General features: G+C 45.0%; 1 protein-coding gene and 1 long non-coding RNA gene across 3 annotated transcripts in view; one reads left to right on the forward strand and one right to left on the reverse strand.

Moving 5' to 3' along the window:
• PAMR1 (peptidase domain containing associated with muscle regeneration 1) overlaps nucleotides 1-21,577 on the reverse strand; it is a 55,079-nt gene extending 33,502 nt beyond the window's left edge. Inside the window, exons 1-5 of one of the 2 annotated variants that reach the window (XM_014873535.2) lie at nucleotides 21,358-21,577; nucleotides 12,842-13,018; nucleotides 11,962-12,090; nucleotides 5,847-5,961; nucleotides 296-513 (exon numbers count right to left, since the gene is read on the reverse strand). In XM_014873535.2, coding sequence (XP_014729021.2) covers nucleotides 296-513; nucleotides 5,847-5,961; nucleotides 11,962-12,090; nucleotides 12,842-13,018; nucleotides 21,358-21,430 — 712 coding nt within the window. In that variant the 5' untranslated portion in view covers nucleotides 21,431-21,577. The remainder of the gene's footprint in view (nucleotides 1-295; nucleotides 514-5,846; nucleotides 5,962-11,961; nucleotides 12,091-12,841; nucleotides 13,019-21,357) is intronic. The other variant, XM_014873536.2, reaches the window with a different exon arrangement.
• On the forward strand, nucleotides 21,247-25,328 carry LOC148223292 (uncharacterized). The gene is made up of 2 exons (XR_015804406.1): nucleotides 21,247-21,395; nucleotides 23,730-25,328. It is a non-coding gene; the product is annotated as an uncharacterized LOC148223292 (long non-coding RNA).
• The last annotated feature ends 1,021 nt before the right edge of the window (nucleotides 25,329-26,349 follow it).

Consider the following 26,349-nt stretch of genomic DNA (forward strand, 5'->3'; position numbering starts at 1 on the left):
TTCCTCTGTGCTCTTAGTTCTTCAATTCAAACAGATAAGTCACACAAAACAGCAGCTTTTCTCTGCTGGCTGATGTGCTTGTTCTTCACACAAGTAGAAGGAAGTTAGTCTTTTTTAGAAGAGCCTCACATTCACATGCCATCTGACAGCTTTTGAATCTTCCCCACACTCACTTTATGTAAGTTGCTGTTGGCAACACAGCGTGGAAGTTTTTAATGAAGCAAAACAGGGAAAGAGATTAGTAAAATTGAATTAATGAGAATGAGTGGCAATTTCCACTTTTAGATTATGTTACCTGTAATTTCTTCAAAGACAGCATGAAATCCATCAAAGTTCTTGGATCCATCAGACTGGAAGAGGACATGGAGTGAAGACCCAGTGCTTCGGATAGGTGGTGGCCTCTCATTTCCACAGAATTTCTTTATTATTTGACTGTCCAAATTGTCCCCATCACGGATCTCCACATAGTCATACTGGCACATGTAGTCAAACTCCAGGCTCAGCATGGAAAATCTTGGGGAATAAGGACAAACAGTCAGACTGCTTACCTGTGCACCCTGAATACTAATTTATTTGGGCATTTAGGTATTTAGGGCTTACCCCCCTCAGTGAATCAACAAGTTCCTAACCACACAAAGACCCCTCACTCATCTCAACTTTTGTATCATGACACCTAGAAGCTGGCTCAACTCTATACAGGTGCTCCATGAGAACATCCAAGTGTCAGAACAGTGAAGTCTAAATTGAAGTCATACAGTCTATTCACGTGCATCAGGTGCCTAACCAAAACACAATGTCAGAACTGTCATCCAGGGTCAGGCACTGCAGGGGGCATGTTTCCATTGCCATTGCTTGCTAAAAAATTGTTCTATTTGCCCTAAATAAATTCAAAGTACTGAAAGTTACAGCATCAAATATCAAGGTTCAAAAGCTATTTACATTGTGATGTTCAGAAGTCAGCAATCAGGGATACAAGGGAAGCTTGGGGATGTAACAGAAGCAGAAACAGCCAGAGAAACAGAATCAAAATACTACAGCACGTTTTGCATTAGAAAGCACAATGGTAGTAAATCCCCAATGTGTGGCACTTGCCTGTCTTTTGAGAGCAGGAATAAGGCACAGGAATTAGTGCAGAAGGGAAATACTTAAAGCCTTTTCCCACAATGCCTGTCCTTTCCTAGCTTCGATGCAGCCACTGTGCAAGGCTTTTGTTCATTAACAGCCATGCTATATGCAGGGGGGCACAGAGCCAAGGCACCCCACCAGAATACCAACGAGAAACACAGGGAGCAACACCAAGTGCCTCTGGAGAAAGTGCAATGGTCAGGGGGCTGGGCTCAGCCTTGGTACAGCAGGAAAAGGAGAAGAAATGGGCCTGGGAGAGGCCGTGCTGCTAACTGCTCAGCAGGGTATTCTATAAATGACACTCATCGTGTGCTCCATCTTCCTGAATGCTCCTAACACTGCAGATGTGTATTTAGGATTAGGCTGTATCTCCCACACTGCCTATTCCTAGTGCTTTTCAAAGACTGCATTTTCACACCAAAGAGGTGAGGCGAATTTTGGATCTGCTCCTGGACATCACAGTCTGAAGGGAAGAGAATTCTGGAGCCTGTTTCATACTCTTCTCATCTTGAGACTCAGGCCCCCATGCTAAGGAGGCTCCACTTTCCTCCACCTTCCTTTGAGAACTCAGGGGCTGATTTAAGAGGCCTCTTCACTCAGTCACCTTTGTTCAGGTCATATGGCTGATTTCTGAGCATCAGGAATATCCTACTTACAGAAAAATGACTGAACAGTTGTAGGAAGCTACACCAATGGAGTGAAGCCCCTCATTTTTTCAAATCATCTGATGGAATGTAGAAGAAAAAAAAATACATCTGTTTTAAATATGCATTAGATAGAGATAATTCAACTTTGCTTTGCATAAAATGCATGAGTTGAATTCTAGTTCTGTCAGGTCTGTCAGAGACATCCTCACAGGTATCAGGTTATACACTACATTTTCAAAACATTCTTTCACTGGTGAAACACACCCCAGGGATCTACCCTTATGGAAGTTATAGAGCAATACAAATTAACCCGTTCATCTTTGTCACACTTATCAGGCTACAGTTTATCCTGACCCAGTCCTAAAAATATTTTCTGGTTTTCTGAACTGGTACATTTCCTATTAAAATTAAGTATGTGTGCAAGTACAGAAGGAAAGTTTCTGGAATGCCCCTCATGTACTGGGAGCAGTATTATTTATAGATGTCAAGCTAAACTGTGTCTTGATGTGTGTCCCTGAACAAAGAATATCAAGACATACACACAGAGAATGAAAGAACCATAGGCAGAATACTGGTTTTAATTGTTTGCTTTCTCTGTTTTAAAAAATGATGGAAACAGAGTGGAAAATGTGAAAGGCATAGGGGTTCTGACTTGCATTTTATTTAACTTGGCAAAGAAGCAGATACTCTGTACTGACAACATGAGATCCTGTGATTTAGACTCAGAATTGGCAGGTCAGGAAACCTGCCAAAGCTTTTAAAAACCTTTTAGCCACAGCCCAGCTGACAGGACCTTTTTTACAGACTGTGAGGTCTATTGCTGGTTAAACAACAGGTACACACAATTCAATGGACCTCAGTTTCCTCACCAGTGAAAGCATAATTATATCATAATTCTCTTGGATATTATAAAACTAAGCATGCTAATTTTGTGCTACAGGTCATCAGATACACAATGGAATGAAAAGTATTGTCTTGATTTCATCAATGCCTGCAGTGAGCATATATTGGCCAACCCCTCTGAGGAAAGCTTCTAGCCAAAGGACATATTTAAAATTGCATTTCTGCTGAGGCACTAAAGAAAAGAATTGAAAGTTGTGAGCTACTTCTACTGTGACATGACATCCTTGACATGGTTCAGGCTGGGGGAGCCTATACATCACAACCCCAAAAAAACCCCAGGGCTGGCAAAAAAAAAAAAAAGCAAGGAAAACAAACTGCCACCACAACATGGACACTATTTATCAAAACAGCTCTACTGAGCCAACCCCGAAGGACTGCATGGCACAGCTTAAAGCAAGGGAAGATTTATCTGTGCTCCTGGGAGCTTCACTCTTCCTGCCCTATGTAAGCAAAGGCAACCACTTTGTTCACCTTCTGCATTACACTGTCCCCATCCCTGCCCTTGCAAACCAGGGAGGCAGCAAACAGGATTTGTGCACAGAGAGAATGAAAAAAGGGGTTCTTTTGTTGGCAGCTGTGCTGATTCAGCTCAGTGTTGGCTGTGCATTACAGCTCTAAGCAGTTGCCACCCACAGAGGGGATCAGCACGTTTGTATGAAAACACAGTGAAGGAAACGTGGATGGCAGACCCAGGAGGCAGCTCTGTTGGTTAGCTTAGGTGAACTTGCCCTTCTGTGTAGGAAGAGCCAAAAGGGGAGGTTTTAGGTTAAATGTACATGTTTGCCACAATATCTAACTGCTGAAGTAGCTCAGTGGACAGCTCTGAGATGATGCACCTTGAATATGTCAAAGGACTCAGAACATACTGCAAGGTTACCTTCTGTGAGGACCTCCTGTTCCATCTTTGCCATGAAGGTTTCCTCTATGCCTCCTGCAGGAATTGCAGGGTGGCAGGGATAACTGGGGACACTCAGGAGAGCTCCTGATCTTTCCCTGGGAGAGCTGTGTCATCTGCCGAGATTTCTAGGCATTCAGACATTAGGTTCATCATCAGGCTGGGCAAAGGGCTTTAGGATTCTCCAACATTACCCAGCTTTAATAAATTAGATGTTGACAGCAGAAGTTTGGTAGCTCAGGCTTCCCTCTTGGAGACCTTCACAGTTGAAATGTAACATTATTTCACATCAAGTTGTAGTAGTTTGTTTTTTAGTAGTATGTTTATTTGACTGCAGGAAGGATTGACACAGGGAGGAAGAGAAAGGCACTCTTGTGTTAAAGTTTTCCATCTTCTGTAACAGTGAAGTTGAGCAGTGAACTGTGAACCACACTGTGAACTGTATGGATCTCATGTGACACATCTTCCTAGCCTGTGTGTGGGTGGCCCTCAGAGTCTAGAATGAAAATCTGATTTCTCCAAAGAGTTACTACATCTGTCAACTGCAGCACTCCCCATTCTACTGCTTTGAAAACATATCAGAGTCTCCTTAGTGCAGTCACAGCAAGTTCTGCTCTTCGATATAAGTGTCCTTTGTTAAAATAACCTTTGGTGTCTTTCTTGCCCCTTGTGCCTGATGCCATCTGGCTGTTAACACCTCACCCAGAGACAGGTGCATTCAATAGCTACATGCATGCACAGAATCCATTTCCACTCTCACATCCATCCCCACAGCAGTGAAGACAGGTGGCACCTGTAGGTCTTGAAGCATTTTCTAAGCCTCACAATTGACAAAGCCGTTTCAGAAATGTAGGAATATATCACCTCCCTAAGCTTGTGCTGTGCAAATCATAACCTCACCTACAATATCTCTTAAAAAGAAGGCAGGTACAACCCATGCTCACTGACACTGATGCAAAGTTATGTCATGTGAACATAAAACTCTTCCTTACAGCATTGCTCCTGTGCTATGAAGGCAATAATGGCTCATAACTACACAATAGGCTTGCAATTCCAGGTCTGAAAAAAGTGCATTAGTGTGGGAAAGCCACAAAGTCTTCTTGTCAACTGATTTGTTGTTCTCCCTCCCATTATGTTTCTCTTCAAACATATAGGAACATATTTAAACGGTTGAAACATATTTTAATTGTTTGTGTATCTAGCATAGTTCTTTTGCCTGGGCTCCAAAGTCAGTGAAATATCGATGTGAAGGGTTAAACTATTTTTTTTTTTTATATTAACTAGTGTGTTTCAAATACCATCCCCTGCCATACTTCCTGTGGCACGTGTGAACACCCTGCTGCACACATTTGAAAACATCATTAATTACCCTGACAAGAGGCTCTCCTGTACCAGGCAGGAGCTGTGAGTTTGAGTCATTGGGGGTTGGTTAACAGGTCTAAGCACACACAGCTCAGAAAAGTGATGACTGGACAATAGGACACAGTCTTAGGCTGTGTGAGTGAAAGTTTAGGCTAGACATTAGGAAAAAATTAATCACAGAAGGAGTGATGGGGCATTGGAATGGGCTGCTCAGGGAGGTGGTGGAGTCACCATCGCTGAAGGTGTTTAAAAAAGACTGGATGACATAGCACTGAGTGCCATGGTTTAGCTGATAAGGTGGTGTTAGGTCATAGGTTGGGCTTGATGTTCTCAAAGGTCTTTTCCAACCTAGTTAATTCTGTGGTTCTGTGACTTGCAGGAGAACCAATCACATCCTCTGGGCATAGGAATGGTGAGAGGAATAACTGAGGCTGATAGGAAACAGGGTTGGTGAAAAAGTGGGAAAAAAAAAGAGAGGGAAAATGAAGGCTAAATGCAAGGCAGGACTCTTGGGCAACTCTCTTCTTGCAGGAGACATCATATTAAAATGTTCCTACATCTTTTCTTCAAAGAATGTCTTAGTTCAGCCTGGTACAGTCTTCAGAAAATATTGGGTGCTTTGCTGTCAAGGTCTTGAAAACACCTCTAAAGAGACACATGGTGCCCAATGCCTGAGAAACTCCCCTCAGCATCCATCTGTCCTAAATGGGAATTGAAAGCACAGCACTGATTTATCCAGTGCCTGTGCATCACAAGCCAGATGAGGGGAAAGAGCCGTGGTACCAAATGCAAAGTGGCAGCTGTACCTTCACTGTCCCAGGGCTCAGAGCTGCTGAACCTCATTGACTCCTGGATACACACCTGCCCCAATGGCCACCTGAAATCAGTGCTGGCTAAAAGTCAGTAGGACCCACCTTAACTCAATGTTAAATCCAGCTTGAACATGGATAGTCCATTCACATCGTGCATTCAGTGGGTAACCCTCCAGCAAAATCTGACCTCTAGAAGCCCGGAGAACCTGCCCACATCCTGGGGAGAAAAAGAGGGAAAAAAATTGTGTGAAGGACCTTCAAGAGATATCAAGTGATATTTGAAAAAAATATGTGTCGAAATAACACCAGGAGGAGACGATGGGACAGCTTAGGAGGATATGCTGTTTCTTACACAATGGCTCTAAAGAGTTATAACTATATTGGATTATTGTCTAGGCTAAGAATACCCCCGGGAGAGTTGTAGTTGATTGCTTCTCCCTGGTTTGCAATATAGCCCCATGAAACCATTCCTTGCAGCTTTTGCCTCTCTGTTAATTAACCCACCCACCCACCTGGCTGTTGCTCTTGCTCAGAACGGTTTTGATGGAGCCCATGCTGACATTTGCAACCACTGAGGCTGAGGAAGCTGGTGGGAAAGTGACAAAACTACAATGAACACTTGAATTAGCTCAAGTGAGCAAAAGAAAGAGAGAAAAAATCTGTTGCACCCAACGTCGTGGTTGCTAGTCCTTCATAATGAGACTCTGGGAGGAAAATGAGCTGATGTGTTCCTAGAGGCCACGTTTGCCCTCTGAATTCATGACATCCTCCTTGCATGTTAATGCCACCGTGCCAGTGAAGATATAGAAACATCACAGCTCCTCTATCAGCAGTGTGACACTGATGACTCAGTGTGACACATATAGAATATACAGCCCTTATCCCTTCTTTCAGTTTCATTTTTATCCTTCCTCTAGTCTTGCTCCTGTGCCTGTGCTCCTCTGTTTCTCACCACACTATGGAATGTACTTCAGCACCAACAGGACAAGATTAAGTGCTCCTGTCATTTGTGCACAATCTAAGAAAACCATCGGAGGACAATGAGCTGAACAAACAGCAGACAAGGTCACACTGGGGGAGCAATATCTTTTCATGACTATCCTGCAGCTGTCCCTAGGCATCTGTCCAGGGATAGTTGTCTTAATTCCTCATCTTGAATGCTGAACATTTTTAGCCCAGAGAGTTCTCTCACCTTCGGTAACCTCTCCCTTTTCCCCAGCTATAAAATATGGCTAATGGTATTTTCCTCTGTGGAAGATGAAAAGTTGTTGAGTGATTTTTGCCGAGCTTACTGTGATCTGCACATGCACATCCTAGCAAAATGCACAGTTAAATCTCTATGTACCAGACAGAGCTAATTTTTCAGTTCCTACTTTCCTGACTACATCTTTCTGAGTGGAGTCTTGCACATGGCTACATCCCCTGCTAAGCCTTCTGTTGCTTTGCTGGAGTATGAGGCTGTATCTGTAAGCCAAAAATCGCAATTCAGTCTAACAGCATCACCTAATCAGAGAGAGTCTACACACCGTAGATGAGGATAACTAAAAAGTTAAATGACCCAAAAGACCTCCACAGCAATTCTCTCACTTCTTTTTACCTCTTCAGTCCGACAGAAAGCTCTGCTGCTTCCGTCTGTTTCCCTAGAGAAACCCTAAGCTTTTAACCAGTAACCCAGGATGAATGTTTCCTACTGAAACAGAGGGTTTTAACACTCGCCTCCGGGCCCTTCCTTCCCTAGGGAGAAAGGGTGACAGTGACCTGATTCGGTGGAGTACCGAGCATCTGTGGTTCCCATTGATCACAGTGTCTGGAAATCAATCCTGCTGCATCTGGTCTATGGGGAAACATGAAGACTGCAGGTCAAATCCTCCTCTTTCTTCTTAAGAAAGTGTTGTTCAAATGAAACACCCTTTGTTCATTTACCCTCAGTTACCCTTAATTAAGCAGGACCCAAGGAAACAGAAATCCTGCTCAGAAGAGTTCCTCAAAAGTGTTTCATCCTCTTCTGTGGCTCACTCAGTTCTCTCTGTAAAAGGCGAGGATTAATGAGTGTGCCCAGCAACCACATTAGGATTCAACGAGTACAGCAGGATCTGCTGTGGTGAAAATGATAATGCTCCTTCCCACAGCAAGAAACGGGCCCTTGTGCTGCCATTGGCTCCTGCCACAAAAACAACCTGAGACAAAGCTGCTAGAAATCTTCAGAGGGTTTGACAGGGGGCTTGGACCACCTCAAAGAAAGTTTCCCTTTCGTCCTGAAGGGCTTTTGAGTTTTCGATGCCTTTAACAAAGGAAAGCCAAAGAACTGGTGCAAAGAGATACTTGTATGCACGGCATACTAAACACACTTCTCTGTGTGCCGTGGTACAGCCTGAACCCTCTGAACACTGGCGCCGAGGAAGTAGGTTTGGCCAGCAAAGCAGGTGGTCCAGAGACTAAAGAGGAGCCATTCAGTGACCCTCTCCAAAAGAACGTTCTCAGGTTTGCTCCCACCCTTCTCTGCACGAAGCACCTTTGCGATCACATCAAAACTCTGCTCTTAAATCTCCAGCGCTTCTAGCAGAAGTTTGACTCCCCGGACCAACAGTTCAATCATATGTTGATCAAAAGGAGTCTTTTCTCTTCCTATTCTAAATCTGCGGGAGACCTGGAAAGCTCTCAAAAATAATTTACATCATAAACACAAATGCTGGCAAATTCTGCCTCATTTACAAAAAAATAAACCACTTTGGCAGAGTATCAACATCCTTGTTCCGTTCCTGTTCCTGAAAAAAAGGCAGCTTTCAGGGCCACAGTAAGATTTCCTCCAAGGCTTGTTACTAACAGAGAATAAAAAATTCAGGAGACCTCTGAGTTGTAGCCCACAGAGACCTGTGTGTTGATGGAGGGAGAGGTCCTAAGATGACCTCTCGTAAGAACTCATTATCTTCTGTTCGAGTGCTGCATCTTAGACATGAGGCTCCTTCAAAGGTCAAGATGGCTGGACAGAGGAGAAAGAGTAGAAAAGTTACTGCTATTCAGAAACAGGCTGATATGGGAGGCAGCTGTCACTTGTCACAACTTGTTGCTTCCTGTTAGTTGTTGGTCACCAGTATTACGTGAAACATTAATGTTCAGAAAGTGTCAAAAACTACAAGTACTCTTATCTGGCACAGGGTCCACATTTGGACAGCAGAGCTGAGATCAGCTGTTAGAAAACTCCACTTTGTCCCCTGCTTTGATGGAGCATGTGCCTTGAAGTAACATTATAACTTGGGGTTTGCAAAAGCTGTTGGAGCGCAGGGTACAGAGGAAAGGGCTCTGTAGGGTTGGTTTTCTTCTGGTTTTAGAGCCTGATGTGCCTTTTAGGTCATGACAATTCAATCCGAGAGAAGTCCCACTAGGAAATATACCAGCACCCAGTTAAATCTAGTCCGTGTGCTTATTTCCTAATAACACTCCTTTGTCCTACCCTGTATAATTTATCTTTTTACCAAATGATCTGGTATCCTTTGGTATGTTTTCAGACACACCCAGGCTTCCAGCTATGCCAGTGGATACTACAAACCGGATAGACCCACGGGCCATCCCATGGTACTTCTTCCTTGCCATGGCCCTCCATCATCACTACTTTATTTGGCAGTTCCCACTAATCTCTCCCGGGGCTCACGCTGCGCTGGCGAATGCACTCAGCCCTTCGAGCGCCGCCCGGGGCCGGGGCTCGTTGTTCTCCCGGAGGTGCCCAGCCGCTGGCACACAGCACGGAGTGGTCACCGATCCTGCCCGCAGCTGCTCCGCATCCCCGCGCTCCCGCTAGCGCCCATCCCGCGGGATGCCGGAGCCGCACGGCGCCGCCTCCCCGGGGACCGCTCCCGCCACCTGCCGCCCGTGCGGTGCCGCTGCCGCCGGGGAATGCGGCCGGGGGATGCAGTGCCCGCCGGGGAATGCGGTGCCCGCCGGGGGATGAGGCTGGGGGGATGCGGTGCCCGCCGGGGGATGCGGTGCCCGCCGGGGGATGAGGCTGGGGGGATGCAGTGCCTGCCAGGCATGCGGTGCCCGCCGGGGATGCAGCTGGGGAGATGCGGTGCCTGCCAGGGATGCGGTGCCCTCCAGGGATGCGGTGCCTGTCAGGGGGATGCAGTGCCCTCCAGGGATGCGGTGCCCACCAGGAATGCGGTGCCTGCCAGGGGGATGCAGTGCCTGCCAGGGGGATGCGGTGCCCACCAGGAATGCGGTGCCTGCCAGGGGGATGCAGTGCCCGCCGGGGATGCGCTGCCCCAGCCCGGCCCGGCAGAGCAGGGATGCGATCACAGCGCTGCCCGCCCGGGCGGTCCCAGCTCCGGGAGCCGCAGCAGCGCCCGCCGGCCCCGCGAGAGGGAGACAGAGCCCGGCGCTCCGGCAATGCTCTGGCTTTGGCGAGGCAGGACGGTGTAGGCAGATTGCATCCCGCCATTAGCGTGGCGGCGCTTCTTTGTCATTGTGGGTTTTCTTGGCCCGCTGCCGCTGGCGAGGCACCCAGGGCTGGCTGCTAAGTTTCAGCTGTGATGCTGCACTCAGGTACCAAAGAGAGATCCTCCTGTGCTCTCCCAGCTGTGATGTGTTAGCACATCCACGGCTCCAGCAGCCAGCGCCTGCTGGCATGCCAAGGGTACTTGCTGGCCAGCCTTCAGACCCAAAGCCACATCGCTGTGAGCCCGCAGTCCTGCACCCAGCATGGTTATAGATAGGCTGCTTTCCAGACGTGCAGTTCCCTGCATGCCTGAGCCTACCATCAAGGCCAAAACTGAGATAACCATGAGAGCCACCAAAGGGGAACTCAGGATGTGCTGGGGTCACAACTGTCCTCTGTGTCCTCACTTTAAGAGTGGAAGAGACACTTCTTACCCTACCACAGAACCACGTGAAAGAGACCACAGCCTCAGTGTCACACTGCTTGCATTGAAAGAGCAAGTAGCAAGAAAAACACTGTAAGACAAAGCTGTCGAAAATTTCGGTACAGCAAAAATGTCCAAACAGACCCCTGCATGAAGGTGTATTTGCTTCAATACAAGTGGGAAGGATAAGCTGAAATGTACTGTAGGCAACCAATATATTCAGGCAGACGGAGGAAAAATTAGATGAGTTAATGACGCTTTCTTGTCTCTGCTTTTAAAGAAAATTCCAGAGAAGCTCTAGCATGGACCTAGAGAAAATGGGAGTTTAAAGTGTTCTCAGAAATCACACCATAAATGGCAAGAGACTCGGTTGATCAACTTCCAAAGCCTCAAGGTTGAGTTAGCTCTGTTGCTGAAACGTGTTGGTTCCCCACATTCTGCTGTTTGAAGCAATGATTTTATTTTATATGCTTTCACCCCCTGAACGGTCATGGGCAGTGTTGTGAAAGCAAGTTAAATTGTTGCTTTAAAATCAATGACTAAGAGCACATAAGCTTAAGGAATGTAGCACAATGGACAGAACAAAGTAGAGAAAGCTGACTCTGCTTTTATCCCTTCCAGTGAAATATGAACAAAGAGACAGTCAATAAATATTGAAAGAGAGCTACACCTTCACTGGCAGGAAATTGGTGAAGGAAATACCAGTCTTAAACATTATACAATTAGCTGATGGAATTCATTACTGGAAGACAGAATTGGGATTAACAGTTTAGCAAAACTAAAAAGCAGGAGCTTTTGTACACTGTCAGGAACAAAACCTTTAGATATTGGTCCCAGGGCCTGAAACACTCATTGTTGTGACATAATCAGAAGTTGCAAGACTGTGTTTTCTAGAGGCACCTTGAAGCGTGTTGAAGATGTGTGGCAGAGGAAGGAAACACTGGGATATCCTTGGGGCTGCCAGGGGTTGAAGGAGGACAGAGGGCAAGCTCTTTGATAAAGCTGTTGCCCTTGTAAACGTTTATGTTTATACTCCAGGGCTAGGATGAAGTGTGTCCAAGAAATGCAGATTACAGAAGATTTCCGGAGTCACGGTGGTTAGTTTTACAATAAACCAAACCCAAACAGACATTTAGTAGGGTTCTAACCCATTGTGACATGAGACCCAGTCCAATTCCTGTCAGACAAGCACTGGGAGAGAAGTGGTTTTTTTCCTGACAGTAGATCTGCTTACTGCCTGGTTGTGTTTGCCTTCTCCTGCTTGTGCCCATTGCAAGAGTTGCTGTACAGGAATAGCTGGAAAGGCACAGCATGGCCCTGGCTCTGTCCCTGACATCCCTCCCTGCCCGTTTTAGGACACTTACTCATGCAGTCCCCTCCATACCAGCCAGCTCTGCACTCTGCACAGTAGATTCCCTTGATGTAGAAGTCATCAAGTGTCCCTCCCCAGGAGCCATTGCGACAGGACTTGCAGTTCTCAAAGATGGTGCAGCCTAGAACGAGAGCCACTGTGTTAGATGAAAGCCAAGGTGGATTGTCCTGCAGGAAGAGGAGCAGCCTCTCTGCCTTTTCCACAGAAAATGCCAGTGACGTTAATGACTGTGGAGGTGCTGACAGCTTTCCTGCTGGGAACCATACCCAACCTCCACGCCCTAGGCAGCTCAGACTGAGATTTGGAACCAAACTCCCGGTCTGACTTGCCCAAACCTCTAAATCTCATTGCTCCAACTGTAAACGCCTCTCTCAGGAGTCTGAATGCGTGTGCTGATGCCACTTGGGCCCAGCCTAAATGATTCTGATGACTTTTAAACTGGTCCTAGCTCCTCCTGCTCTCTTCTCCTCTCTCCTTTCACATTTTTTTTCCTCCTTGCTTGTGGGATTTGTCTCTCCTTTCTTGCTTTGGGGATGCAAATCAACCAAGAGTACCACCAAAGCACTCCTGTTGTGAAGCCAGCTATACCAGTGTTACCCTTTGGCAGCTTCCAGGTCTGCCCAAGACATCCTGAGGACAGCACTGCTACTAGAAAGTGTTGGGTTGTTTTGCCCAGTGATGCTACCTGCTTTGGGGGAGCCTTGCCAAGTGTCTTGCTGCTATCAGCTGAGTGGCAGAGGAAGTTCTTGAGGAAATGCAGGGCAGTCCCATGCCTCAGTGAGATGTGCTTGTTCACCACTGCCCCTGCCCAGCATCTGCCATGATGCTTTGGCCAAAGATTTGGGGTGAACGCAGCATAGCCACAAACATACCTGGGTGGATTAAACAGGAGTCACACTCATTCTCCTCGTTCCTGCAGCAGGGAATGGTGTAGCCAACTCTTTCTTTCTGTCCTGGGCAGATGCACTCAATTTGGTCATATTCACAGCATTCCCGACACATGATATTCCACTCGGCTCCTGGGCAGTTTTCATTGATCACTGTGTACTCTGCAGAGAACAGAGAGGAGGACACACAGAAATAACCCATTATCTGATGAGCAATGGCAGGATCTATTATCCAGTGTTTTATCAGATCATGGGTGGCATGAGGCTGGCCAAGAAAAACCCAAACTAGGTGCTAACATGTGCCTGAAACGTCAGCGTGGTTTGCATATCAGAAGAACAGTGGCAGTGCCAGCCAGAGGAAGCAAACAGACCAGAGGGAAGGACTATGTTTGCTTTCTCTGTAAGGCCTCCCCCTTCTGTGGTGAGAAAAATAGCTTTAAAAACCACAGAGGATGACATCACATGAGAGAGTTTCTTCAGATTGCAGGACTGATGTAAAACATCATGTATAGATTATTTAAACTATGATTGCATGTTTTGGTTGCATCTCTGCTTGTGAATTTGCTGTTCTTGAAAACTAGGGGGCCCACCAGGAAAGGCCACTTTTAAAGTTGGATTTTAGCTGGTTTCACTCCCTATTTTCACGCAGAAGCACATGCTGTTACATTCGACTTCACTGCCAAAGGAAACAAGATTTTTTTTTTATTGTTTAAGATTCGGTTTTGCCTGGCATTTCTAATATGGTAACATCTTTCTATTATTTAGCATAACCTCATATGATATCTCAGCTATGCTGGAAGTACCCTTTTAAGAAACAACCTCAGACTGTGACTCAGGACTGCCACAATAAGTGCAGATCCTGCCTTTCCCCACCAGTGTGCTGTCTAAATTCTACAAAGAGAGATCCAAGGAGTGCACAGAGCTGTCAGCGTGCCTTCTAACCAGCTGATGACTGCTTTCATGGAGTTTGATAGTAAAAAGAGAGCAGACTTGAAAGATAAGACATGAAGGAAGCTTAATGAGACTATCTCTTTTTTCCCCTTTTATCCTCTTTTTTTTTTCTTCTTCATTTTAAAATTGTGGTTAGGTAACAACCTTTTTCCTTGTGTATTAAACTCTGAGTAACAGGGTTGCCTTGTCACGAAACAAGCCATACATCTCTAAGGTGAAACACTCCCATCCATGCCTGTACCTGGCTCCCTTCTCACACAACTGTTTTTGTTTCATTTTCTCAGATAACCTAATTACTGTGCCTGCTGGAGCTCCCTGCCACTGAGCCTTGCTGCTCTGTCTCACTTGACTCTCCATGACCTCATGGAGTCTGGTTCCCAGAAGCTTATCTTCTCCCCTAATGATTTTTTACTGACTCCATTAAAAAAAGGACCACCAAACTGTTTCTTCTTGTTGTTTTTGTGGTTTTTTTGGTTTTTTTCCCACCCCCCCTTTGGCTGGGAAATGAAATGCAGCCCTTTGTGCTCCCCAGAACTGAGCCTTTCCCTTGTGCCTGGTGTACCAACCACTGCTGCTCTACGTTTAGGAAGGAGGCTGCTGTTTGTGCTGAAATCTTTCCATCCCTCCCTCCCTCTGCCCCTATAATAATTCCAAAAAGAAAAAGCTATTCCTGCCATCCAATAAGGTTTTGTAGTTTTTCATTCCTGTAGTGGAATCTTGCATTGAAATAATCTTAGTGTTCAGCAGTTGTAGACCCTTTTGCCTGTAGATCTTGACATGCTTTACAAAACTCTCTTTCCAGATGGGAAAATGAAGCACAAGGGAGGCGAAGTGACTTTGCTCAAGGTCCCAGGCAAAAACAATAGTAGAGTTGGGAATTAAACTCATGCCTTCTAATTTCCAGAATGGCAGTCAATCAACTTGGCCAAGCTGGGGCTTCTTAACCTATGGCTATTATTCCTTTTAATTAAGCCTTGTATCTATGAATTGTATCTGATTCAGATTCCAGAGAAAATTAATTACACACATCTAATTATCTCCGTAAAACTGACACTCAGTTTGATACATCATCTCACCATACAAGACAGACAATAACTGTGTCTCTGGTGTATGGGATGGGGGTGTCACTCCTTCCTGAAGACTCTCTAAAGTCTGACTAATAAATAACTACCTAACACTCAGAGCTTTTGTAAAGAATAATTCAAATTCTCACTTTTTCTAACTCGATAGAAATGTAATTTATCTCAGGATTGCTAAAGCTGATTAATAAAGTGGATGTATTATCCATGAGAAATTTTTGTCTGTAAAATGATCCAAATATTCACAGCAAAGCTACATTGGGGAGACAAAGGAATGCCTCCATCCTTGAAGGAACTGAAATCCTGGCAAGATAAGGCTGTGAGCAACACAACTTAACTTTCAAGTTAGCACTGACATCCAGAGGTCCCTTTCAACCTAAATTACTCTATTCTTTCTTAAAATATCACACAATTAAATGTATTTGTAGGTAGGCAGTGTGAATATGTGCATATGTATATTTATTTTTATATGTAGAGGTTGTGTATACAACAGAGCCAAAAAGCAGAGGCCACACTTATTCTTGGTGGATCAAATGTGTTATTTGTAGAACAAGTTGGCCTTGAGGTAATATTTAGTATTAAGAAGGGAGTAGCACATCTTAGCCCTTAAAAGATTATAAAAATATACTTGCTGCCACCTATACTTGCTGCTGCTCTCACTTCTTTTGTCTCGACTTAGGCAATGAAAATAAACTGTCTTTTGATTTACTGACAATTTAATTCCCTTTCAGGTTCTTCATTTCTGAGTTTGGCAATTTATATAGCCTTGACAAGAAAATATGTGGACGTTTAAGTGGCCTTTCTAGGATTTTATACACAGAAATCATGGAATCTATTATTTTGAGATTCTGTGGAAGCTAACCTTTAAAGAAATATGATTGAAGAGTTTATGCATCCTTTTAATAATAGCAAGATCCCTTTTGTTTTATCTCTGAGCGACTGAAAAAAAGGAAAAAAAAAAGGCAAATAAAGCCTTTGCCTCAGAAGTTTAAGAGGGCTATGCAGAGAGTCACTTATGTGTGCAATCAATGTTTGTTTGTGTGGCTGAGCTCAGCCTGTGCTCCAGGGAGGCAGAGGCAGAACCCTGCTCCCCGCTGTGTGTTTGGGGATGGGCAGCCACTGGCAGCTCCCACTCACACACTTGGCCATTATTACCCCAAAACAGAAGAGAACGAGGCAGAGAAAAGTGGGGGAAGATTTATTGACTGAGTAAAATACTGAAAGCGAGGCCTCAGCCAGCTGTGGCAGAGATAATTGTGGGGTGTTTTGTGAGCTTTACTTTGATAATCTTCCAAAGCAGGCAGTCTGGCTTGCAGGCAGTGGCTGTGTCTTTGATTTTGGGACAAGCCGGAAGAAGCTGCTTGACAACCCATGCAAAATATTTAGCTGCAAAGAACAAACAAGACTCTGGACAGGCAAATAAACAGTGCATTAATTTATGAGATTTTAATGATGGAAGAAAAGCCCATTAAATCCAGGCATAAACAGCTCACATGGAAGCAGCTCAAGACTATGGAAACCAAGCAAGAAACGCCTGTGTTGGGAAAGCACACAAACGTGCAGGGTGTGTGCTGCAGGGAAGACCTGCTTGGCTCAGGAGCCTGGCACAGCCCAACACAACCTTTCACCCTGCTTTGGGTCCAGCCTGAGCAGGACTGCGAGGTGGGAGATCAACATTTCCAGGTTCAGATGGCAGCACATTCATGCTTGCTACCTACACCTGCACCTAGCAAGAGCTCCCAATCCCTACAGCACGTCAGATGCTAGAGGCTGTCAGTGATGGATTTGGCAGGACACCAGTTGGAGGCAATGCTCCCAGGGAATGTCCTCCTTGTTGGCAGTGTCACCCAGCAACAATTCACCTCAGTGATGCTGCTGCCTCCCCTCATCCCCAGGGCTGAGATCAGCCTTAAAGCTTTGGTGATTGAGGAACAGATTCACAAGCGTATTGTTGCCTCCGGGGTGGGTCGGGCCACTCTTCATGGTGAAATGTCAGCTTCAGCTGACTAATCTTTTGCCATAGTGAATTTGTATATTGCTAGATGGAAAGGGATTTCTGTTCCGAGGATCTGAGAGCTGGTAAAACTGTATAGCTAAGAGCTAAGGTGAATTGAAGCAAGCCCAATTATACCAATTATCTTTTGTGTCTTCCACTTCTTTGGAAGAATGAGAATTTTTTTAGAGTACAGTCACTTTAAGCTGATATAAGCCTTTGCTGCTGCTGAGATGGGACATTTTTCTCCCTTCTCACTCTGACTTCCCATTCTCATCCCTGCATTTGTGCTGACAGTAGCTGCTATGTGGAGGGATCAGACGACTGATTGAGCAAAGGACGAGTTTGCCCTATGTGTCCTTGAGCAAAAAACCAGTTTGCCCTATGTGTCCTAGGAGGGAACTTCCTATGCTACAAGTCCATTCTGTTATCCTGCAAAAGTTTTCCTTCCATGCCTCGATTAATCCATCTGTACATTCATTGGTAAACACTACTTAATCTCTAAGAAATATTATTTCAAATCGCTTTGAAAAGTGCCATTTGCAGTAACAGTGCAGTGTAAGTAAGGCCAGATACAAACAGATAGATACATCTCTAGAATTGGAGTCCATAGAGGATGAGTTTTTCGAAGTGATTATTTAACCAGTTCGTGTTCCACAGATGAGAACATGCCCCTTTGTGTTTGATTTCATCTTAGTTTTTCAACATGCTGCTCAACAACAACTACTGTCTTCTGCTGAAGAAACAAGAAGTTGAATTTGAAGGAACAATTTCTTAAGGCTGTTAGTAGAGAATGTTTGGCCATGTAATATTTCTGAAAGGATTCTCTAATTTGAAAGTATTCTTTAACTTCTCATTAAAGAAAGGACAGCTTCAACAGAGATGAAACCTAGTAGCAGCTTACACTTTCTTTAGGTCCATCTCATTTTTCTGCTCCTTTCTTACTTGGCTCCACTGCCATTGTACAGATATGCAAGCTGAGCCTTGCCCCACAGCTGCCAGGTGTGTGGACATGGACCACGGGAAATGCTCTGATGCAGCACTGGCTGAAACTGTGACTCCATTGTGATGAGTAGCAAAATTCTCCATTTGGTTTCAGTGAGGAAGACAACTTGGAAGGGAAGAAGGATGTTCCCTTTAAGAGACTTTTACTGGGGCTCTTGAAAAATGATGTATCCCAAGCCCTTAATAATAAAAGAAAATACAGGTCTTTATTGTTAACCTTTTTGCCTCAGATAAACTATAGTGCATATTTTGTCCGTTTGTCTATTTGATGTGTTAAGAGGATGAAAAGGATAATGCTGTCTCTAAAACCACTTGCTTCTCTTTAGAAATTATGTACCTATTACTCTTTTCAGCAGCTGGGCTAATTAAAAGAGGAGCTAAAATACATCCCTGTTTCAGTTTTACTTGGTGTACTTACTTTATGGTCACAGACCTTTGCTGAATAATTAGACTGCTGCTTTTGCAGAGTCAGTTGGCATCCTTCTCTGCCTGTAGTGTGTTCTTTCACACAGTGGCAAGGGAGAGGCAAAAAGAAAGGATTTCTATTAAAAAAAAAAAAAATCAAAGCCAGAGCACAGAAGGAAATCTACAATACTAAGTGAAATCTGTCCACTAAATAAATGCACAATAATTTGACTGTCTTTTTAACATACTGCTCGCCTTTAGTTTCTTGTCAGTATTTATGACGTGGCATTTGTGATCTTATTTTTGGCTTTGTGGCTTCATTTGAGAAAAGCTGTGGCAGGAAGAAATAGGCAGGTTAAGGGTCTTCAGAGGTTGCCATATTACCCTTCAGGCTTTAATTCTTTCTGGGACAGAGGATCTTATTCTGGGCGGAAAAGTTATACTAGTAGGATCAGGAAGAGAATTTGTTTACTCTGTGCTGCAAGACAAGGAACAGGAACAGGTAATGAGTGTAGAACTTTTGAGTAAGTGACAGCATTGATGATGTTAGACTTCTGCAATAAGGGAGAATGTTTGGAAAGCTGCTGGGAAGGGGCAGCTGCAGTATTGAAATTCATGACCACATAACATGAGAATGTGCTCGTGTCCTAAACATAGAGGAGTGGTGCTGGGCCTGCCTTGAGGATTTGCCCCTTTGTAATGGTGTGAGACCTGAAACGTGTTGACAAATTAACTTGCAGTTAATGTTGCCCAGAGAGAAATAGTCCACACAGCCAGCAGCAACCCTCCTCAAATTTTAGTCCTTACAGCTCTGGTGTAGTGTCTAGTCCGGCCTAACCAAGGGCTGGAGATGCCCCCAGCCTGCCAAGCCTCAGTCCCTGCTGATCTCTTGCCTCCCTGCCCTGTGGCTTTCCTTCCAGCTGGCCCCTCGCCATGTCCCTGCTCCTGCAGGAGGGACAGGGGCATCCACATGTCCAGGGGAGGTCCTGCTGCTGACAGCTGCACCGTCCTGTGCTGCTCAGGGCTGGTGGAGAGAAAAATCCTGGGCATTGGCAGGGACTCCTGGGAGCTACTTGAAGAGACCTCAGGGTCAAAAGCGAGTAACCCCAGCTTTTTTCCAAAACAAAAGGCAAGGCTCTTTCCCTTTGTCCATGCTAGGAACCTAAACATGTGAACTGAAGTAACCCATTTGCTAAGATTGAATGCATCTGGATGTGTCTGAGTGCATCTGGCCTTCACTTCTCTAGACAGAGGTTGGAGGGGGAGGGGAAGAGAGGTTGGGAAGGGTTTAGATAGGCAGAAACACACAAAAACACACATATATTTTTAAGGAAACATGAGTCACTTGCACTCCAAGTTTATTCCAAAAAATAAATTCCCAGACCGCCCTGACTCCTGCCCCCAGCTCTCTAGGCAGGCCCTGTGCAACTGGGTGTGATAAATATGGACAAAAATTGGATACATCTGTGGGGAGGAGACAAAACGCTCTTTTCCAACCTGCCCTGACATGTTAAGGCCACCGCACTTCTGAGTGGCTCCCCTGTCTCTGAGAGCCCCTCCTGCTGTGGCTGCGGGGGCTCCTGGCCATCTCCTGCTGCCAGCTGTGTGCCCAGCAAGGGCCACCAGCCACTGCTGCAGGGCAGGGGAGCCATGGCAGGGGACAAGGGGGACAGCTGGCATCCCTGTGTGTGTCCCACAGGCTCTGCTCGCTGGTGTGTGAGGAGTGGGTGTTGGGGGAACCAGAACTCTCCCTCCAAAGCCCCGCAGCCCTTGTGTCCCACTGGGCACGGCTGTCCTTGTCCCCGCTGCCCAGGGCACTCGGGGCTGGGTCACTCTGCACACCTGAGCCCCTGCAGCAGGAGGGGTCTGTGCCCACCCAGCCTCCTGGCAGCCACAGCCTGTGCCCGGGGATGCTCTGCCACTGGCAGGGAGAGTTCTGAGAGTTCTTGCCAGGTGTCACACGTCTGAGGGATAGGCCGCTGCAGGGACAAGGCAGGGCATGTGGCACAGAGGTGGGGAGAAGCTCTCTGTGCCTCTGAGCTCCCAGGGTGGCTGCAGGTGTTGGTGGCCAGATGACCCCGCTCCCCGTGTCCTGAGGGGTCGGCAGGGGAGGGCTCTGCAGAGGGAGACCCGTGCTGAGGGTGGCCCTGGAGCACCATCCTGGGCACCAATTCTTTACAATCACTGAGATCCGAGTGCCTGCAGATCTGACAGCTCCCCTGGTACCAGGGGTCAGCGGTGCCGAAATATGCAGCAGCTTCAGGGGTGGGTGACTTGAGGGCACCTCACCTGCCGGTCCTTAGGGTGCAGCTCGCAAGGAAGCAGCCCCGGTGCTGACAGCTGGCTGCTGCAAGCAGGTCTGGACACCTCCAGGTGTAAACAGCCCAGGTTCGTGGCCGTAACTGCAGCAAATTTGCACTCAGCAGTAAATGCTTTTTGCTCAGCCTTATCAAGATAATACATGCTGGTTCAGCAGAAACCGGGATGGGGCTTGAGTATAAAAAAGATCGTTCTGCTTTAACAAGGCTTCCCCTTCGAAAGAATAATATTGGAAGAACTAAATCCCAGATTGGAAACAATGTGTGGGTTTTGTTTTCTTTTTTTTCCTTCACTTTTTTCTCCCTTGCCTTCATTCTTGGTGTTGGGGCTGGAGAGGAAAATCTCTGTCTTGCCAAACTAAACAAATTACGCTTTACAATTCAGAGACTTAAATGCCTCTTTTTATCATCATTTCCTTAGCACTGAGTGTTGAGAAAATAAAAGGAGTAATGAGCAAAGTGATTGCATACCTTTTTCTTAATGGCCATTGGCAAACAAATTCAGCCAGTTGTTTCTCTTTAAGGCTATTAAGTTTGCCTGAAAATCATTCCTGAGTAAACCTACACACACACACGCACACACACTCCATGCTGACAAGACAAAAGTACATAAAGCAGAGCCCTTTCTTGTGCTGTCCCTGCAGATCTCTCTGCTTCCCATGACAGCGCATGAGATCAAACCCCTCCGGCCACACTCAGGACAGGGACTCGTTCGACCGTGCCGGGAACACACACGCTCTCTTACAGTACCTCTTGGCAAGCAGGAGATGAGCAGGAGCTGCAGAAGGGTGAGTCCTACAAGTGTCCAGGGTGCTCGCTCCATGCTGCCCAGGCCAGTGCAGCGCTCTGACTGTTCGGGGAGGGAAAGCAGGCAAACAGCTTTTACTGGGACCTCACCAGCTCCAGGCTGCGAGGGATCTCGGATTTCAGACCTCAGCACGCTCCCATCCTCACCAGAGGGGAACTACCTTCAAGAGACTTCTCCGGCGTCCAGAAGCACACGTCACCCCAAACCTCTCCAAGTGCTGCCTTAACCCTTTCTGGACTCTGGCAACACATCCCTTTCGTGATGGCTTTGTTGGCTCCGTGCTCAGAACGGAGGTAGCAGCTTTCCTTATGTGAAGAAAGATGTTTTAAAGCGGGGAGAGAGAGAGAGAGAAGAGCAGCGATCCCTCTCTTTGAGCTGGCTGCTGAAGTTACAGACATCTCCAGGAGGAGGCACTTGGTCCTGGCTGCCCTTGGGCTTGTGGGGCTGGTGCATGCCGGGGGTGGCGAGGCTGGCTGTGGGGTGGCTGCACAGAGGGATTCCTGCCCCACACTCCTGGCCAAGTGACGCGGTTCGCTTTACAACGTGTTTAAAATAGCCGTGAATTTATGGCGGGGCGGATGAATGAATGAGGCTCAGTGAAAGTTCGCTCCACAGTGGATGAAAACCACAACACACAAAAGGAATCACTTGGCATACGTGTGCTTGTGCTAGTCAAAACCTTTTTACTGTCCATTTCTGCCAGGAAACGCAATTTTGGCAAAATTGAAATGTTTTGTCAGAACATGTTGATATTGAGGAAATGTTTAATCCAAACAAAGGAGACCATTTAGTTGGGATTTTATCTTTGTGTCATATTTTGTTTTGCCTTTTCTATTAGCACATGCTACCGGCTTTTTTCTGGTCTTCAACCCATATTTCATGGCAACATACTTAATTTCTCTACATTTTTTTCTTGCACAATTTTTAATACTTTCCAAAGGACATGGTTTTTTTACCTCTAAATCAGACTTTTTCAATTTGATCTCTATAGCAAGATTTCAAAATTTGCATCTGTTATGAGGGGGAAAATTTGAAAAATTGGCATTTGCTTTGGAATAGGAACTCAAGTAACCCAAAAACTTTAACAAATACCTACAGCAGTTTGTAAACTCAGGCATGTTGAGCCACCTCAAAAATTTGAGAACCAATGGAAGTCTTGAGTAGTTCAGTGCATTGCAAAATCCCCTACACCTTCAGGTAGCCTTTCATGGGGTGAATTCCTTTAACCAGACATCTCTCTAGCTTAGGCTTGTCTGTCTGCCAGCTCTTGACTTTACACTGTGGACAGTCTTTTCAGGGCTTGTGCACCTTCCATATAAAACAGTGCCAAAGTTTGGGGTTTTTTTCCAAATCTCTTAACACTGATACAAACCTACCATTGAGAATACTAATAGAAGGAGACCTGAGGTGGGTGCCAAGGTTTTAACCATTATGGCACATAATCCTTGCTGAGCCAGCCTGGCTGCTGCCCTGGGTGCTCTGCAGCTCAGGAGGAGGTCACCAAAGCTCTCCAAGTCCCACTGGGCTTTATCATGGCTCAGTTATTACATTCTCCTGGAGCCCTTGATGGGCATCTCTTGCCCCAAGGTCCTGAAACTCTGCCTTGGTGGTCCCTTGTTCCTTTCTGATCATTCATATGCATGCTCTAAACTCCTTCTTAATTGCAGCTCTAACAAGCCATTGCTGGTCAGTGGCAGGAGGAAAAAAACTGAGGAAAAAAATTAAGCCTCCAAGAATAGATGAAAACAGTGAAAATGGGAAGCTCTTACATCTTCACAAAGAAACACTAAGCTGTTTTAAAGCCTGTGGAGTCATGATTAGTTTATTTCCTAGCCATTCTTTCCAGTAAGCAATTAAATTATTTAAGCTAGTAAGATCCTTTTGGACTGCAAGTTGACTTACAGATGTCTGAGGCTTGGATATCTCTGAGGGGGAGGCTCATGGGGATGTAAGCCAAAATCTGGGCTTGGTGTGCAAAATGAATGCAAATCACAGAGCACTGAGTGAGGCTGGACACAGGGAAACAGAGTTTTAAGGCCAGACATAGAGGACTCAATACTTGGTTTCATAAAGGCCAGAACCACTGGGGAAATATACCCACAATGGCCACAAGTATTCATTTGAGTCAATTCCTGTGGTGAGACATTCAGTGTAGAAGAGGAGTAGATGAAGTTGTGTCTTTGCAGCAATCAGCTCTGCAGGGACGCCCTGTGTTTTAGGGTAGAAAAGTGGTCCTTCTCTACTGAGGGGGTGTGAACTAAAGGGTTAACTGGTAGATTCATGACATCTTTTTTTCCTTTTTTTTGTCTCCAAGGGAATGTAATTATGCCACCAGAAGATATGACCACACTCAGCATTACTCTACAGTGCTTGTCTTGGCTTGGCATCTTGCAAAATCAGTTTCGTTGGTGGATCCACTGCTTCCTTAGAGAATGGCACAGCAGCCAAACAAGAGAAGTCAGCCATGAGCCCACAGGTTTGCAGATGGCCTTTTTACATGGATTGTCTGTTGGGATGTAGCTTCAGTCCCAGCAATGACTGGGCAACTTACACAGTGCTCCTGAATGCCCTTCTTGCATTCCTGTTAAGAGGCAGGGACCAAACCAGGCACTGTGCACCAGCCAAATATTTCAGGTTGTATGTAATCCCCCATGAAAGAAAGCTAAAAGCTCTTAACCATGTGTCTGTGCTGCTGAGGAATCTCACTGTAGCATTTGGCTTCAATGTTTGTATCTGCTTTACTGTTGAATGTAAAGGTTTGGAAAGTACATTCCACTGAAACTGAATTGTAAAACAGAGTGCTGCAAAACCTGATAGAGTTATTGTGTATTAATAACTTCCAAGCACCTAGCAATCCATTTCAACCTAGAGTAAAATAAGACCTTTAATAATTAATAATTGACTATTGAGTGAATAATTAATGTACAATCAATACCACTAGCTCATGTTTCTAGTAATTTGCCATGAAATCTGAAAAAGTGTGTGGTCCAACCTGCAAAAACAGAAAGAATGCCATTATTTTATACTAGGGAAAAGTGACATGCAGGAATATGAGCTGAGGCACATATCCTGAAAAACAGTGGCAGGTCCAGAATGGAACACAGAAACTTTATCCCATTTGGTACTTGTAGCTCTGGATTGTCCTACTTGAGACGACTCAGTGAAGAATAATAAAGGATGGATTTATAGTTCTGAATAAATTCAGTTTGGACTTGAAATAAAAATGATTGCTTTTCAGTCTTTAAAATTTTAGTGAACTTTTTATTTCCCCAAAATAACAGAAATCCCTTGTTTCTATTACTGGAACGTTGCCAGAAAAATTTCTGCTTTTGTGACTTCTGCTCAGACAATTCTGTCCCAAATGCTCTTGATCATCATCCAAAGCTCCAGAGGTTCTGCTGGGAGGAAATCTGTGATTTTCAATGTTATTCACTTCTGCTACTACAGAATAGATGCCTTCACAGGACTTCCTTCTTACAAGAACATTTGGAGTCCATTTCTTTTTTATGGGCAATATTCCCACTTAACTAGAGGAGTCTTCTGCCAAAGAAAGAGTTTGAATCATCTGGACTCAAACATGCTCCCAAGAAGGTTGTTGGAATAAGATCTTGAGTTTTAGTGACTGCCCAATAATACCCATCCCACTCAAACGAAATATGAAGAAACCACTGGGAAGACATCATAAAAGAAAATGGACCCATTGAGAGGGTGGAAAGCATTTGTATCTCAGGGGGAAATGAAGTTCAGATGAAACTCAGATCTGGCACTTTAGGAGTAACAGCAAGAGAAGTTAATGAAAGATTAGCACTAATATTTTGCTTCTCCCTTCAAAGAGTTGTTGTCCAATAGGGAGGGTCCTTTTAGAGGAGAGATTATAAAGTGTTTGCCTTTAAAATAAAGCTTTTAAACTAAACTCCAGGCCTTACTGGTATATCTGGGGAACATTTAATAAGTTCCTAGGATTATCAAGAGTATACTTTGCCCTTTGGGTTTCAAGTTCTGCTGAACATGTGCAATGCAAATATCCAGTATTCATGAATTACACTGGAATTGTGGCAGCCTACCCACACAGGCGCCTACAGATAAGGGTCCTTTGTTTGGCTTTTTCTGCCCTGAGCTCTGCAAAATATTCCCATCTCTCTGTGGGGTGTTAATCCTGTGACTGAAGCATTAAGGTCCAGGAGAGCTAGCTGGGTGTGAATAAAAGTGGCCAAAAGTGCCAGCACACAATACAGCCTGGACCTAATGGGACATGTAAAGACAATGATAATGCTTTGTTAGAAAGCATTTGTATTTGATAATGTATTTGTTAGAAAGATTTTGTCAGGAAAATTGAAAGAGTTTAAAGTTTACAATTCCAAATATATTTCTGGACTGGTCAACAGCAAAATATGGCCAGAAAAATATGACTGCTTAATGGCACCTACCAAGTAATATGCTTTTTTTTTCAGTTATTATTGCATGTCTTTGTCTGGATGGTTTTTCAGTGATCCTTCTGTGTTTCACTTTTGTATGCAGTCTATGATAATCTTCACCATAGCAACGTGTAAGAAAAGAAACAGGTGGAAGATTTGGCTTGAAATTAAAACTAGCCAATAGTCAATCCTACCTAACAATCCATCAGACACTGATATTACCGTCTAAGGGGATAATTAAAAAGGGCTGTAATTATTTATTTCTCTATGTGGTAATTAACAGCTTGTAGATTCAGTCATTCTTGTGATACACGGTTTTGGTTTGAAGGTTAACAAATAAGGCTTTCTAGGTTAATGAATAAAACTTCTAGTAAAATTCAAACTGATCACCAAATCATCAGAGACAGAGAATAATAGGAATTGGTTTTTATTTTATTTTATTTATTTATTTGTTTTATGGTCTTGGGTACATGTGAATCAGGATGGAAGCCAAGAAAAGAGTAAGGTTTTGGGACAGAA

The sequence above is a fragment of the Sturnus vulgaris genome, chromosome 6 (assembly GCF_052056855.1).
Source record: "Sturnus vulgaris isolate bStuVul1 chromosome 6, bStuVul1.hap1, whole genome shotgun sequence".
NCBI classification, from domain to species: Eukaryota; Metazoa; Chordata; class Aves; order Passeriformes; family Sturnidae; genus Sturnus; species Sturnus vulgaris.